Below are 15,504 nucleotides of genomic sequence, written 5' to 3' on the forward strand. Positions count from 1 at the left end.
AGACGTACCGCGGCTGCGTTGACGGCATGGCGGTTGAATGCCGGATCCTGAAGGAAAAGGGAATTCCGGAGGAAGTTATCCCTACGCTATTTAAAGCTAGGAAAGAAGTGAACGCTAACCATTATCACCGCATATGGCGAAAATATGTTGCGTACTGTGAGGCCAGGAAGGCCCCAAAGGAGAAATTTCAGCTAGGTCGATTTCTGCACTTCCTACAGTCAGAGGTGACTATGGGCCTACAATTGGGTTCCATTAAGGTCCAGATTTCGGCTCTATCGATTTTCTTCCAAAATGGAACTGGCTTCACTGCCTGAAGTTCAGACATTTGTCAAGGGAGTGCTGCATATTCAGCCTCCTTTTGTGCCTCCAGTGGCACCGTGGGACCTCAACGTGGTGTTGGGTTTCCTAAAGTCACATTGGTTTGAGCCACTCAAAACCGTGGATTTAAAATATCTCACGTGGAAAGTGGTCATGCTTTTGGCCTTGGCTTCGGCAAGGTGGGTGTCAAAATTGGCGGCTTTGTCATGTAAAAGCCCCTATTTGATTTTCCATATGGATAGGGCAGAATTGAGGACTCGTCCCCAGTTTCTTCCTAAGGTGGTATCAGCTTTTCACTTGAACCAACCTATCGTGGTGCCTGCGGCTACTAGGGACTTGGAGGACTCCAAGTTACTAGACGTAGTCAGGGCCTTGAAAATTTATGTTTCCAGGACGGCTGGAGTCACGAAGACTGACTCGCTATTTATCCTGTATGCACCAAACAAGATGGGTGCTCCTGCTTCAAAGCAGACTATTGCTGGATTTGTAGCACAATTCAGCTTGCGCATTCTGTGGCTGGCCTGCCGCAGCCTAAATCTGTAAAAGCCCATTCCACGAGGAAAGTGGGCTCTTCTTGGGCGGCTGCCCGAGGGATCTCGGCTTTACAACTTTGCCGAGCTGCTACTTGGTCAGGGGCAAACACGTTTGCAAAATTCTACAAATTTGATACCCTGGCTGAGGAGGACCTTGAGTTCTCTCATTCGGTGCTGCAGAGTCATCCGCACTCTCCCGCCCGTTTGGGAGCTTTGGTATAATCCCCATGGTCCTTACGGAGTCCCCAGCATCCACTAGGACGTCAGAGAAAATAAGATTTTACTCACCGGTTCTATTTCTCGTAGTCCGTAGTGGATGCTGGGCACCCGTCCCAAGTGCGGACTGTCTGCAATACTTGTATATAGTTATTGTTAACTACAAGGGTTATTGTTGAGCCATCTTTTGAGAGGCTCTGTTGTATTCATACTGTTAACTGGGTATATTATCACGAGTTATACGGTGTGATTGGTGTGGCTGGTATGAGTCTTACCCGGGATTCAAAATCCTTCCTTATTGTGTCAGCTCTTCCGGGCACAGTATCCTTACTGAAGTCTGGAGGAGGGTCATAGTGGGAGGAGCCAGTGCACACCAGGTAGTCCTAAATCTTTCTTAGCTGTGCCCAGTCTCCTGCGGAGCCGCTATTCCCCATGGTCCTTACGGATTCCCCAGCATCCACTACGGACTACGAGAAATAGATTTACCGGTGAGTAAAATCTTATTTTTTCTGCACTTTTCATGTAACTAAATAAAGAGAAAACAAAAGGATGACTTGTTTCTACAGCTATAATGCTAGAGAAAAGCCAAACTTTTATTTATTCAATAGACCCCTGAATTCTTATAAAAATGTTGTGCTGTTGTAACTTAAGACAGTATATGCACACACATATATACACACACAAAGTCACACACACACACACACACACACACACACACACACACACACACACACACACACACACACAGTAACTTGCTGGGCTGCAACTATTTGCCTATAGATGTTAATAGTGGGACGTCTCTTTCTCAAGCTATAGTAACTGACTGCACTGCTCGCTCACTCCAGCCATGATATCCCCTTATCATAGACGCTGCTTCCTCCTCCTCAGACCGGGCTCCCAGTTGCTGCAGACATGCAGGACTGGAGGCACCCAGAGCGGAGCAGTGACAGAAACAACTGCAACTGGAATAACAGAAGGTGGCAAGAAGGTGAAAACATTTAAAGATCTGCCAGGTCCTTCTCTGCTCACCAACCTGTACTGGTTTTTCCTGAGGGGATATCTGCTCCATACTCATGAGTTACAGGTCAGTGTGGTTCCACTACATGCCAGCTATCTACATTACAGTGTCTTTCAAAGTTTGTGCTGGAAAAATGTAACTTGGTCTAAGCAAACTATAAACATTGACATGTGCACTATAACGGATCATGTATACGGATAAGATTTTGGACTTGTGATGTTTACATTTTAGCACAGAGATCCTTGTCCTTCCTGTGTGGTGTGTGAGACTGCTAGAAGGTATGTCCTGTTCCTCGCAGCAGTAACCAGACCATACTTGCCTACTTGTGAAAACTAGTTTCAGGGAGATTCCAGGTGGCAGCAGAATGGTGCGCCATTGCAGGGGCGTGTCATGCTCTGCCCAAGGGGTGTGTCTAGCTCCACCTATGGGCGTGTTTATTGACACTCAGGGGTGTGTCCTGAAGTGGCAGGTGAAAGCTATATTACTAAAGCAGCAATAAAGAAAAAAAATAATATAGGTGCACTACATATAAAAGTACCGTGTACATTTGTTACAAGAGATGGACAAATATAAAATCTATATGCACTGGTGCAGCATTGTGTGCTTGTATACACGTGTATGTGTGTGTGTGTGTGTGTGTGTGTGTGTGTGTGTGTGTGTGTGTGTGTTATGTATATATATATATATATATATATATATATATATGTACATATATATATATATATAGTAGAAAATTATAAAATTGACTGCACTATCCTTCTAATATATTTCCTTTGGCCCTCCTGCCAAATTCCAGAATGTTGGGATCCTGCCCGAGTTATACTGCGAGAGAACAGCAGTATATGTGCCTGGGTTACACCAGGAGAGAGCAGTAGTATATGTGCCTGGGTTACACTAGGAGAGAACAGTAGTATATGTGCCTGGGTTACACTAGGAGAGAACAGTAGTATATGTGCCTGGGTTACACCAGGGTAGAACATTAGTATACGTGCCTGGGTTACACCAGGGTAGAACATTAGTATACGTGCCTGGGTTACACTAGGAGAGAACAGCAGCAGTATATGTGCCTGGGTTACACTAGGAGAGAACAGTAGTATATGCGCCTGGGTTACACCAGGAGAGAACAGTAGTATACGTGCCTGGGTTACACTAGGAGAGAACATTAGTATACGTGCCTGGGTTATACAAGGAGAGAACAGCAGTAGTATACGTGCCTGGGTTACACCAGGAGAGATCAGTAATATATGTGCCTGGGTTACACCAGGAGAGACCAGTAGTATATGTGCCTGGGTTACACCAGGAGAGAGCAGTAGTATATGCGCCTGGGTTACACCGGGAGAGAACAGTAGTATATGTGCCTGGGTTACACCGGGAGAGAGCAGTAGTATATGCGCCTGGGTTACACCGGGAGAGAACAGTAGTATATGTGCCTGGGTTACACTAGGAGAGAACAGTAGTATATGTGCCTGGGTTACACCAGGGTAGAACATTAGTATACGTGCCTGGGTTACACTAGGAGAGAACAGCAGCAGTATATGTGCCTGGGTTACACTAGGAGAGAACAGTAGTAAATGCACCTGGGTTACACCAGGAGAGAACAGTAGTATACGTGCCTGGGTTACACTAGGAGAGAACAGTAGCATATGCGCCTGGGTTACACCAGGAGAGAACATTAGTATACGTGCCTGGGTTACATCAGGAGAGAGCAGTAGTATATGCGCCTGGGTTACATCGGGAGAGAGTAGTAGTATACGTGCCTGGGATACACTAGGAGAGAGCAGTAGTATATGTGCCTGGGTTACACCGGGAGAAAACATTAGTATACGTGCCTGGGTTACACTAGGAGAGAACAGTAGTATATGTGCCTGGGTTACACCAGAAGAGAACAGTAGTATATGTGCCTGGGATACACCAGGAGATAACAGTAGTACAGTATATGTGCCTGGGTTACACCGGGAGAGAACATCAGTTTATGTGCCTGGGTTACACTAGGAGAGAACAGCAGTGGTATATGCCTAGGTGTGTGCTCTCTCTGGGAAAATCATCTACATCTGAAGTAGTGTACCATCTACAGCTGCAGTCCAGAAGTACTGACCACATTCAGAACCGACTAGACTCCACACAGGGTGCTGAACTCACAGGTGTGTACCCAGCATATGCACAATATCTGATCAGTAACACTGACCATTGTTCCTAGCAAGCGAAATTTCAAAATAAATGTTTGTTAGATATGGAAATGTGTACTCATAGGTCAAGCACCAGGGGCCACATGATGTCTAGGCCGCCATGCCTGCTATAGTGAGGGGCCAAAACACAAAAGGGGAAAAGAAAACTCCATGGGTGGGGGCACAACTTATTTACTAATGTAAAATCCTCTATAAGAATACATTTAAAAAAGACATATATTACACTTCTTGACAAAAGTCCTGGATTCGTTAGAAGGTTATTCATATTATTGAGATTTTTATATATACTCTAATAGTGGTCTCCATTCACAAAAATATACAATGAAATTCCAAAATGGTTGTGATAGCTTGTGTAACTACTACAGTGTTCTGTCAGTCACTATCTTGAGAAATCATAGATACAGAAGTATAGTTTTGCGAGAAAACTGATATATTTGCAGGAATATTCCTACTAGGAAAAACCCTAAAGCATCTTTTCAGATCCACACTCTTATACAGTGATTCCAATAAATCTCCACATATTCCAAAAATCTGTAAATACTTAAAATTGCCATGAGATGTAAATAGTTGCACATTTACCCAAAACACATGATAATCGACATTATAGGTGAAAATATTGTTTTTTAGACAGGGTATTCAAGTATTGATCTCTCCAAGGTTACGCCAAATCAACTTTCTGAAGCAAAGATTTAATTAACAAAAAACAGTGGGGCAAATTTACTAAGGTGGGAGGTTTTTTTTAGAATTGGTGATGTTGCTCGTAGCAACCAATGAGATTCTACATAACATTTATCTAGCTACTTCTAGAAGATTATAGATAGCATCAGATTGGTTGCTATGGACAACATCACCAGTTCTTAAATACTCTTACCTTATTAAATTTACCACAAAGGGGTATATTTACTAACATTCGTAATTTTCGGAAAAAGGTCAAAGTTCAATCACGAATGACATCGAAAGTGTAAACCTGCAACTTTTTGAATTTATTACGCCTAATTTACTAAGCTGTCGTATTCGGATTTTTCATTTGTTCCGATGTCGATGTCATTCGTGTTTTTATCCCGTTTTTTACGGCAGTGATTAGCAAAACACTGCCGACTTTATCACAATGAATCTCGGCCGGATCTGTGTGATCCGTGCTGGGGTTCTTTTTTTTTTTTTTTTTTAAATAAACACTGTAAAACGGAGAAAAAAAATGCGTGGGGTCCCCCCTCCTAAGCATAACCAGCCTCGGGCTCTTTGAGCCGACCCTGGTTGCAGAAATATGGGGGAAAAAATGACAGGGGTTCCCCCATATTTAAGCAACCAGCATCGGGCTCTGCGCCTGGTCCTGGTTCCAATAATACGGGGGACAAAAAGAGTAGGGGTCCCCCGTATTTTTAAAACCAGCACCGGGCTCCACTAGCTGGACAGATAATGCCACAGCCGGGGGTCACTTTTATATAGTGCCCTGCGGCCGTGGCATCAAATATCCAACTAGTCACCCCTGGCCGGGGTACCCTGGGGGAGTGGGGACCCCTTCAATCAAGGGGTCCCCCCCCCCAGCCACCCAAGGGCCAGGGGTGAAGCCCGAGGCTGTCCCCCCCATCCAATTGGCTGCGGATGGGGGGCTGATAGCCTTTTGTGAAAATGAAAAGATATTGTTTTTAGTAGCAGTACTACAAGGCCCAGCAAGCCTCCCCCGCATGCTGGTACTTGGAGAACCACAAGTACCAGCATGCGGCGGAAAAACGGGCCCGCTGGTACCTGTAGTACTACTACTAAAAAAATACCCAAAAAAAGACAATACACACACACCTTGAAAGTAAAGTTTTATTACATGCATCCACACAAACATACATACATACTTACCTTATGTTCACACGAGGGTCGGTCCTCTTCTCCAGTAGAATCCATGGGGTACCTGTTGAATAAATTCTACTCACCAGATCCAGGGTACCAGGCTCCTCGGATAATCCTTTTGTAATCCACGTACTTGATTAAAATAAAAAAACGGAGACCCGAGCCACGCACTGAAAGGGGACCCATGTTTTCACATGGGTCCCCTTTCCCCGAATGCCAGAAACCCACTCTGACTGATGTCTAAGTGGGTTTCTTCAGCCAATCAGGGAGCGCCACGTTGTAGCACCCTCCTGATCGGCTGTGTGCTCCTGTACTGTCTGACAGGCGGCACACGGCAGTGTTACAATGTAGCGCCTATGCGCTCCATTGTAACCAATGGTGGGAACTTTGTGGTCAGCGGTGAGGTCACTTTCGGTCAACCGCTGACTACAAAGTTCCCACCATGGATTCTACTGGAGAAGAGGACCGACCCTCGTGTGAACATAAGGTAAGTATGTATGTATGTTTGTGTGGATGCATGTAATAAAACTTTACTTTCAAGGTGTGTGTGTATTGTCTTTTTTTGGGTATTTTTTTAGTAGTAGTACTACAGGTACCAGCGGGCCCGTTTTTCCGCCGCATGCTGGTACTTGTGGTTCTCCAAGTACCAGCATGCGGGGGAGGCTTGCTGGGCCTTGTAGTACTGCTACTAAAAACAATATCTTTTCATTTTCACAAAAGGCTATCAGCCCCCCATCCGCAGCCAATTGGATGGGGGGGACAGCCTCGGGCTTCACCCCTGGCCCTTGGGTGGCTGGTGGGGGGGGGACCCCTTGATTGAAGGGGTCCCCACTCCCCCAGGGTACCCCGGCCAGGGGTGACTAGTTGGATTTTTGATGCCACGGCCGCAGGGCACTATATAAAAGTGACCCCCGGCTGTGGCATTATCTGTCCAGCTAGTGGAGCCCGGTGCTGGTTTTAAAAATACGGGGGACCCCTACTCTTTTTGTCCCCCGTATTTTTGGAACCAGGACCAGGTGCAGAGCCCGATGCTGGTTGCTTAAATATGGGGGAACCCCTGTCAATTTTTTCCCCATATTTCTGCAACCAGGATCGGCTCAAAGAGCCCGAGGCTGGTTATGCTTAGGAGGGGGGACCCCACGCAATTTTTTTAAAGAAAATAACCACTTTCCCACCCCTTCCCACTGATATACATGCACGGATCTCATGGATCCCTGCATGCCTATACAATCACGGATTAAAAAAGCAGGTCTGTTTTTTTTTAGCACTTTTTTACGAGTTGTAATTTTTCACGGCAGTGTTTGTTTGTTTTTTGCTTTGCACTTCTTAGTAAATTACCGAGATTCATACTTAAACAGCCGCGTTTTGACCGATGGTGTATTCATTCGTATTTTTTTTGTTGGACTTCCAAAAAATTACGAATGCCCTTATCACTGCCGTGATTATTGCTTAGTAAATTACCGAGATGACACTTTGATGAAAAAACGGCATCTCGGTCAAAATCGGGACCTTAGTAAATATACCCCAATGTGTCTATTTGTGCCTCTCAGTGAGTTCAAGAGATGACACCACAGGCAGATTGAAACAGTGATTGTTAATTGTATCTAGTTAAGAATGCTGGATACACTGTTTCCCACTTTGCTGAAGAAGTGCAGTTAGAAAAGAGACCCAGAAACGACTTTTTCACACTAGCCGGATTGTCCCGACTGGCAAAAAGTAGGCAAAAGCCGGCCAGTTTTTAGCCGGCCGTCACTGCCCTTTCATACACAACGGCGTTGTGTGTGAAAGAGCCCATTCACACACTTCTTGCACTGCCTTCAGGGACGGTACGGCCACGGCACTGTAGACAGACTTTTCTGTGGATAGTCCCGGCTGCAACACAGGGGCCAGGCCAGAATCGTGCCGTGTGAAAGGACATATGAGGTTCTGCATTTAACTAAATTCCAGCCACGCCAAAAGCCTCTCGGCTTTTTGCCGTATGGGACAAACCGGCTAGGGCGAAATAGCCCAAAGGGGAGTAAGTAGCTACATGTGTCATCTGGGAATCAGTAATAAATGACGGCGCTTGGTTTCCCGGCAGTCAGGAGATCGACACTGGGATACAGAAGTTTGGAATACCGACAGGTGTGAGTCGGGACTGTTCTCCCCTCTCCCCTAACCCTCACGTGCCGCCTTGATACTTTTCCTCTACACTGATGTCCTGTAATTCGCTGTGCTGTAATGAATAGGTTATCTTATCCTGTAAGCCAGGGGCGGATCCAGAAAAAAATGACAGGGGGGGCACCATGACAGGGGATGGGGAGAATGTCTGTGGTACCAGTTGTATTTGCACGCACCTTCTGCGCGCGTGCTCACAGAAAAGGGGGGTGGACTCACTACAAGGGGCATGGCCTCACAAGATATGCCATCCCCATGAACAGGGCCGGATTAACAATGGGGCGGATGGAGCTGCAGCTCCAGGCCTCCCATTGAAAATAGGCCCACAACAGCCCAAACCAGCTGGCCAAAGTTCCGACCACAGAGGTCTGAAACTCTGCCGGCCCGAGTCAGTCCTGAATACCTCTGAGGCTCTGCCCCCGAATCCGTCCATAGCCCCGCCCACTGGCCTATCCTCACAATCAGAGTCGGGCTGGGCTGTTGGTTAATCCCAGGTGTGCCCCCTGCTCTGTAACTCCTCCCACTATCATCGGGGGCGTGGCCAAGGCAGGGTCGGGCTGGTGACAAGCTGTATACGGTAGGTACTCACTATCAGCTGCTGAAGCCGTGGTGCGCCCTGCTGTAACGCTGAGGAGAATCCTGATCCGTGCAGGAACTCCTCAGCAGCATCTGCTGTGCTCCGATTGGCTGAGTGACACATCACACACAGTCACTCAGCCAATCTGAGCACAGACACCCCCCACCCACACACAGACCAGCAACTACCCGGGCAGCAGGCTGAAGAGTATATTGCAGCCAGGAACTCAACACAGGAGAGATGGTTAGTCACATGTCAGTGTGTCACACACACATACATGTGTATAGTACTGTACAGGATAATTACTTTTATAAGCTTCATTTCCCCTCACCAAAACCTACAAGTTCCATCTCTATCCAGCACCTCCTGTAACACCCTCCCTGCTCTTTTGCAGTATGTATAGTTATCTATACTATGTATACAACATGTACTCTGCATATATATGTATATTATGTACGTGTATTGTATGTGTGTGCTTTATGCATGTGTATTGCATGTGTGTGCTTTATATATATATATATATATATATATATATATATATATATTATATACTATACGCTATATATGCATGTGTATTGTATGCGTGTGCTTTATATATATATATATATATATATATAATATACGCTATATATGCATGTGTATTGTATGTGTGTGCTTTATATATATATATATATTATTATTATATATATAAAGCACACACATACAATACACATGCATATATAGCGTATATTATATATATATATATATATATATATATACACTATACGCTATATATGCATGCAGGGATGGTATCGGGATCTTTGTGATGGCAGCGGTCAGAATACAGACAACATCACCCTTACATGCCAAATCTTGACACCTGGAAGGTAAGTATACTAACCCTCATCTACTCCCCCACCTAACCCTCCCTTCCCGCAGCCTGACCCTAACTTTACTCGGTGATGCCTAAACCTAACCCACCCCCCACACACCTGTAGCCTAAAGCTAACCTTTCCACCCCCGCAGCCTAACCCTTCCCGGTGGTGCCTAACCCCCCCCTCCCCACAACTAACCCTCTTCCTGCAGCCTAATACTAACCCTCCCACAGCCTAAACCTTTCCCCTCCATCTCCTACCACAGCATACTTACGTTCGGGTTTTTATCCACGTGTGTATCCCGCACAAGCATTCTGACCAATGTTGGTATTCCGGCATCAGCATTCCAAATGCCGATATCCTGAATGCCGGTATGCTGACTGCATCCCATGCATGCATACTATGTATAGTGTGTATTTATATATATACATATACACACACACACAGTATGTGTGTGTATGTATATATATATATATATATATATATATACACAGTATATGTATGTATGTGTATATATAATTATATATATATATATATATGTATATAATTTTATATTTATAATTTCTCTGACGTCCTAGTGGATGCTGGGAACTCCGTAAGGACCATGGGAATAGCGGCTCCGCAGGAGACTGGGCACAAAAGAAAAGCTTTAGGACTACCTGGTGTGCACTGGCTCCTCCCCCTATGACCCTCCTCCAAGCCTCAGTTAGATTTTTGTGCCCGACCGAGCTGGGTGCAATCTAGGGGGCTCTCCTGAGCTTCTTAGGAAAAGTTAGTTTTAGGTTTTTTATTTTCAGTGAGACCTGCTGGCAACAGGCTCACTGCATCGAGGGACTAAGGGGAGAAGAAGCGAACCTGCCTGCTTGCAGCCAGCTTGGGCTTCTTAGGCTACTGGACACCATTAGCTCCAGAGGGACCGAACACAGGCCCAGCCTCGGAGTCCGGTCCCAGAGCCGCGCCGCCGGCCCCCTTACAGAGCCAGAAGCAAGAAGAGGTCCGGAAAATCGGCGGCAGAAGACATCAGTCTTCACCAAGGTAGCGCACAGCACTGCAGCTGTGCGCCATTGCTCCTCATGCACACCACACACTCCGGTCACTGATGGGTGCAGGGCGCTGGGGGGGGGGGGCGCCCTGAGCAACAATATAAACACCTTGGTTGGCAAAAATACATCACATATAGCCCCCAGGGCTATATGGATGTATATTAACCCCTGCCAGATTACAGAAAAAAGCGGGAGAAAAGTCAGCCGAAAAGGGGGCGGAGCTATCTCCTTCAGCACACGGGCGCCATTTTCCCTCACAGCTCCGCTGGAAGGACGTCTCCCTGACTCTCCCCTGCAGTCCTGCACTACAGAAAAGGGTAAAAAAGAGAGGGGGGGCACTAATTTGGCGCAGTATAAATATAAACAGCAGCTATAAGGGGAAAAACACTCTATATAGTGTTATCCCTGTATATATACAGCGCTCTGGTGTGTGCTGGCATACTCTCCCTCTGTCTCCCCAAAGGGCTAGTGGGGTCCTGTCCTCTATCAGAGCATTCCCTGTGTGTGTGCTGTGTGTCGGTACGGCTGTGTCGACATGTATGAAGAGGAAAATGATGTGGAGGCGGAGCAATTGCCTGTAGTGGAGATGTCACCCCCTAGGGGGTCGATACCTGAGTGGATGGGCTTATGGAAGGAATTACGTGAAAGTGTCAGCTCTTTACATAAGAAGTTTGATGACATGGGACAGCCGGCAAATCAGCTTGTGCCTGTCCAGGCATCTCAAAGGCCATCAGGGGCTCTAAAACGCCCGCTATCACAGATGGCAGATACAGACGCCGACACGGATACTGACTCCAGTGTCGACGAGGAGGAGACAAATGTGACTTCCAGTAGGGCCACACGTTACATGATTGAGGCAATGAAAAATGTTTTACACATTTCTGATAGTACAACAGGTACCGTTAAAAAGGGTATTATGTTTGGTGAGAAAAAACTACCTGTAGTTTTTCCTGCATCTGAGGAATTAAATGAAGTGTGTGATGAAGCGTGGGTTTCTCCCGATAAAAAACTGATAATTCCTAAAAGGTTATTGGCAACGTACCCTTTCCCGCCAGAGGATAGGGCACGTTGGGAAACACCCCCTAGGGTGGATAAAGCACTCACACGCTTGTCAAAACAGGTGGCGCTACCGTCCCCGGATACGGCCGCCCTTAAGGATCCTGCTGACAGAAAGCAGGAGACTATCCTAAAATGTATATACACTCACACTGGTGTTATACTGCGACCAGCAATCGCCTCAGCCTGGATGTGCAGTGCTGGGGTGGCTTGGTCTGAGTCCCTGACTGAAAATATTGATACCCTGGATAGGGACAATATATTACTGACTATAGAGCATTTAAAAGATGCATTTTTATACATGCGAGATGCACAGAGGGATATTTGCCGTCTGGCATCAAGAGTAAGTGCGCTGTCCATATCCGCCAGAAGAGGGTTATGGACGCGGCAGTGGTCAGGTGATGCCGATTCTAAAAGGCATATGGAAGTATTGCCTTATAAAGGGGAGGAATTATTTGGGGTAGGTCTATCAGACCTAGTGTCCACGGCAACTGCCGGGAAATCCACATTTTTACCCCAGGTAGCCTCTCAGCATAAGAAAATGCCGTATTATCAGGCGCAGTCCTTTCGACCCCATAAGGGCAAGCGGGCAAAAGGCTCCTCATTTCTGCCCCGTGGCAGAGGGAGAGGAAAAAGGCTGCAGCAAACAGCCAGTTCCCAGGAACAGAAGTCCTCCCCCGCTTCTGCCAAGTCCTCAGCATGACGCTGGGGCTCTTCAGGCGGACTCAGGGACGGTGGGGGCCCGTCTCAAGAATTTCAGCGCACAGTGGGCTCGCTCACAGGTGGATCCCTGGATCCTTCAGGTGGTATCTCAGGGGTACAAATTGGAATTCGAGACGTCTCCCCCTCGTCGTTTCCTAAAGTCTGCCTTACCGGCGACTCCTTCCGACAGGGAGGCGGTATTAGAAGCCATTCACAAGCTGTACTCTCAGCAGGTGATAATCAAGGTACCCCTCCTGCAACAGGGAAAGGGGTATTATTCCACGCTGTTTGTGGTACCGAAGCTGGACGGCTCGGTGAGACCCATTTTAAATCTAAAGTCATTGAACACTTACATACAGAAGTTCAAATTCAAGATGGAGTCACTCAGAGCGGTGATCGCGAACCTGGAAGAGGGGGATTATATGGTGTCTCTGGACATCAAGGATGCTTATCTCCATGTCCCAATTTACCCTTCTCACCAAGGGTACCTCAGGTTTGTGGTACAAAACTGCCACTATCAGTTTCAAACGCTGCCGTTTGGATTGTCCACGGCACCCCGGGTCTTTACCAAAGTAATGGCCAAAATGATGATACTCCTTCGAAAGAAGGGAGTTTTAATTATCCCTTACTTGGACGATCTCCTGATAAGGGCAAGATCCAGGGAACAGTTGGTAGTCGGGGTAGCACTATCTCATGTAGTGTTGCGGCAGCATGGTTGGATTCTCAATCTCCCAAAATCGCAGCTGATCCAGACGACACGCCTTCTATTCCTAGGGATGATTCTGGACACAGTCCAGAAAAAGGTGTTTCTCCCGGAGGAGAAAGCCAGGGAGTTATCCGAGCTAGTCAGAAACCTCCTAAAACCAGGCCAAGTGTCAGTGCATCAATGCACAAGGGTCCTGGGAAAAATGGTGGCTTCCTACGAAGCAATTCCATTTGGCAGATTCCACGCAAGAACTTTCCAGTGGGACCTGCTGGACAAATGGTCCGGATCGCATCTTCAGATGCATCGGCGGATAACCCTGTCACCGAAGACAAGGGTGTCTCTCCTGTGGTGGTTGCAGAGTGCTCATCTTCTAGAGGGCCGCAGATTCGGCATTCAGGACTGGGTCCTGGTGACTACGGATGCCAGCCTGCGAGGCTGGGGAGCAGTCACACAGGGAAGAAATTTCCAGGGCTTGTGGTCAAGCCTGGAGACATCACTTCACATAAATATCCTGGAGCTAAGGGCCATTTACAATGCCCTAAGCCTAGCAAGACCTCTGCTTCAAGGTCAGCCGGTGCTGATCCAGTCGGACAACATCACGGCGGTCGCCCACATAAACAGACAGGGCGGCACAAGAAGCAGGAGGGCAATGGCGGAAGCTGCAAGGATTCTCCGCTGGGCGGAAAATCATGTGATAGCACTGTCAGCAGTGTTCATTCCGGGAGTGGACAACTGGGAAGCAGACTTCCTCAGCAGGCACGACCTCCACCCGGGAGAGTGGGGACTTCACCCAGAAGTATTCCACATGATTGTAGACCGTTGGGAAAAACCAAGGGTGGACATGATGACGTCCCGCCTCAACAAAAAACTGGACAGATATTGCGCCAGGTCAAGGGACCCTCAAGCAATAGCTGTGGACGCTCTGGTAACACCGTGGGTGTACCAGTCAGTGTATGTGTTCCCTCCTCTGCCTCTCATACCCAAGGTGCTGAGAATTATACGACGGAGAGGAGTAAGAACTATTTTCGTGGCTCCGGATTGGCCAAGAAGAACTTGGTACCCGGAACTTCAAGAAATGCTCACAGAGGATCCGTGGCCTCTACCTCTGAGAAGGGACCTGCTCCAGCAGGGACCCTGTCTGTTCCAAGACTTACCGCGGCTGCGTTTGACGGCATGGCGGTTGAACGCCGGATCCTAAAGGAAAAAGGCATTCCAGACGAAGTCATCCCTTAAAGCCAGAAAGGATGTAACCGCAAAGCATTATCACCGCATCTGGCGGAAATATGTTGCGTGGTGTGAGGCCAGGAAGGCCCCAACGGAGGAATTTCAACTGGGTCGATTCCTGCATTTCCTGCAAGCAGGAGTGTCGATGGGCTTAAAATTGGGATCCATTAAGGTCCAGATTTCGGCCCTGTCGATTTTCTTTCAAAAAGAACTGGCTTCAGTGCCTGAAGTTCAGACGTTTGTCAAGGGAGTGCTGCATATACAGCCTCCTTTTGTGCCTCCAGTGGCACCTTGGGATCTCAATGTAGTTTTGGGATTCCTAAAATCACATTGGTTTGAACCACTTAAATCGGTGGATTTAAAATATCTCACATGGAAAGTGGTCATGCTGTTGGCCCTGGCTTCGGCCATGCGTGTGTCAGAATTGGCGGCTTTATCCTGTAAAAGCCCTTACCTGATTTTTCATTCGGACAGGGCAGAATTGAGGACTCGTCCTCAATTTCTACCTAAGGTGGTTTCAGCGTTTCACCTGAACCAGCCTATTGTGGTACCTGCGGCTACTAGGGACTTGGAGGACTCCAAGTTGCTGGACGTTGTCAGGGCCCTGAAAATATATGTTTCCAGGACGGCTGGAGTCAGAAAATCTGACTCGCTATTTATCCTGTACGCACCCAACAAGCTGGGTGCTCCTGCTTCTAAGCAGACTATTGCTCGCTGGATTTGTAGTACAATTCAGCTTGCACATTCTGTGGCAGGCCTGCCACAGCCAAAATCTGTAAAGCCCATTCCACAAGGAAGGTGGGCTCATCTTGGGCGGCTGCCCGAGGGGTCTCGGCTTTACAACTTTGCCGAGCTGCTACTTGGTCAGGGTCAAATACTTTTGTAAAATTTTACAAATTTGACACTCTGGCTGAGGAGGACCTGGAGTTTTCTCACTCGGTGCTGCAGAGTCATCCGCACTCTCCCGCCCGTTTGGGAGCTTTGGTATAATCCCCATGGTCCTTACGGAGTTCCCAGCATCCACTAGGACGTCAGAGAAAATAAGAATTTACTTACCGATAATTCTATTTCT

The 15,504-nt window shown here is 47.2% G+C and overlaps 1 protein-coding gene across 1 annotated transcript in view; it reads left to right on the forward strand.

Moving 5' to 3' along the window:
* Positions 1 to 1,849: 1,849 nt before the first annotated feature.
* LOC134944944 (sterol 26-hydroxylase, mitochondrial-like) overlaps positions 1,850 to 15,504 on the forward strand; it is a 193,172-nt gene continuing 179,517 nt past the window's right edge. Inside the window, exon 1 of the mRNA XM_063933891.1 lies at positions 1,850 to 2,151. Within this exon, the coding sequence (XP_063789961.1) occupies positions 1,915 to 2,151 (237 nt within the window). The 5' untranslated portion in view covers positions 1,850 to 1,914. The remainder of the gene's footprint in view (positions 2,152 to 15,504) is intronic.

This window comes from Pseudophryne corroboree, chromosome 7, assembly GCF_028390025.1.
Source record: "Pseudophryne corroboree isolate aPseCor3 chromosome 7, aPseCor3.hap2, whole genome shotgun sequence".
In the NCBI taxonomy this organism is placed as follows: Eukaryota; Metazoa; Chordata; class Amphibia; order Anura; family Myobatrachidae; genus Pseudophryne; species Pseudophryne corroboree.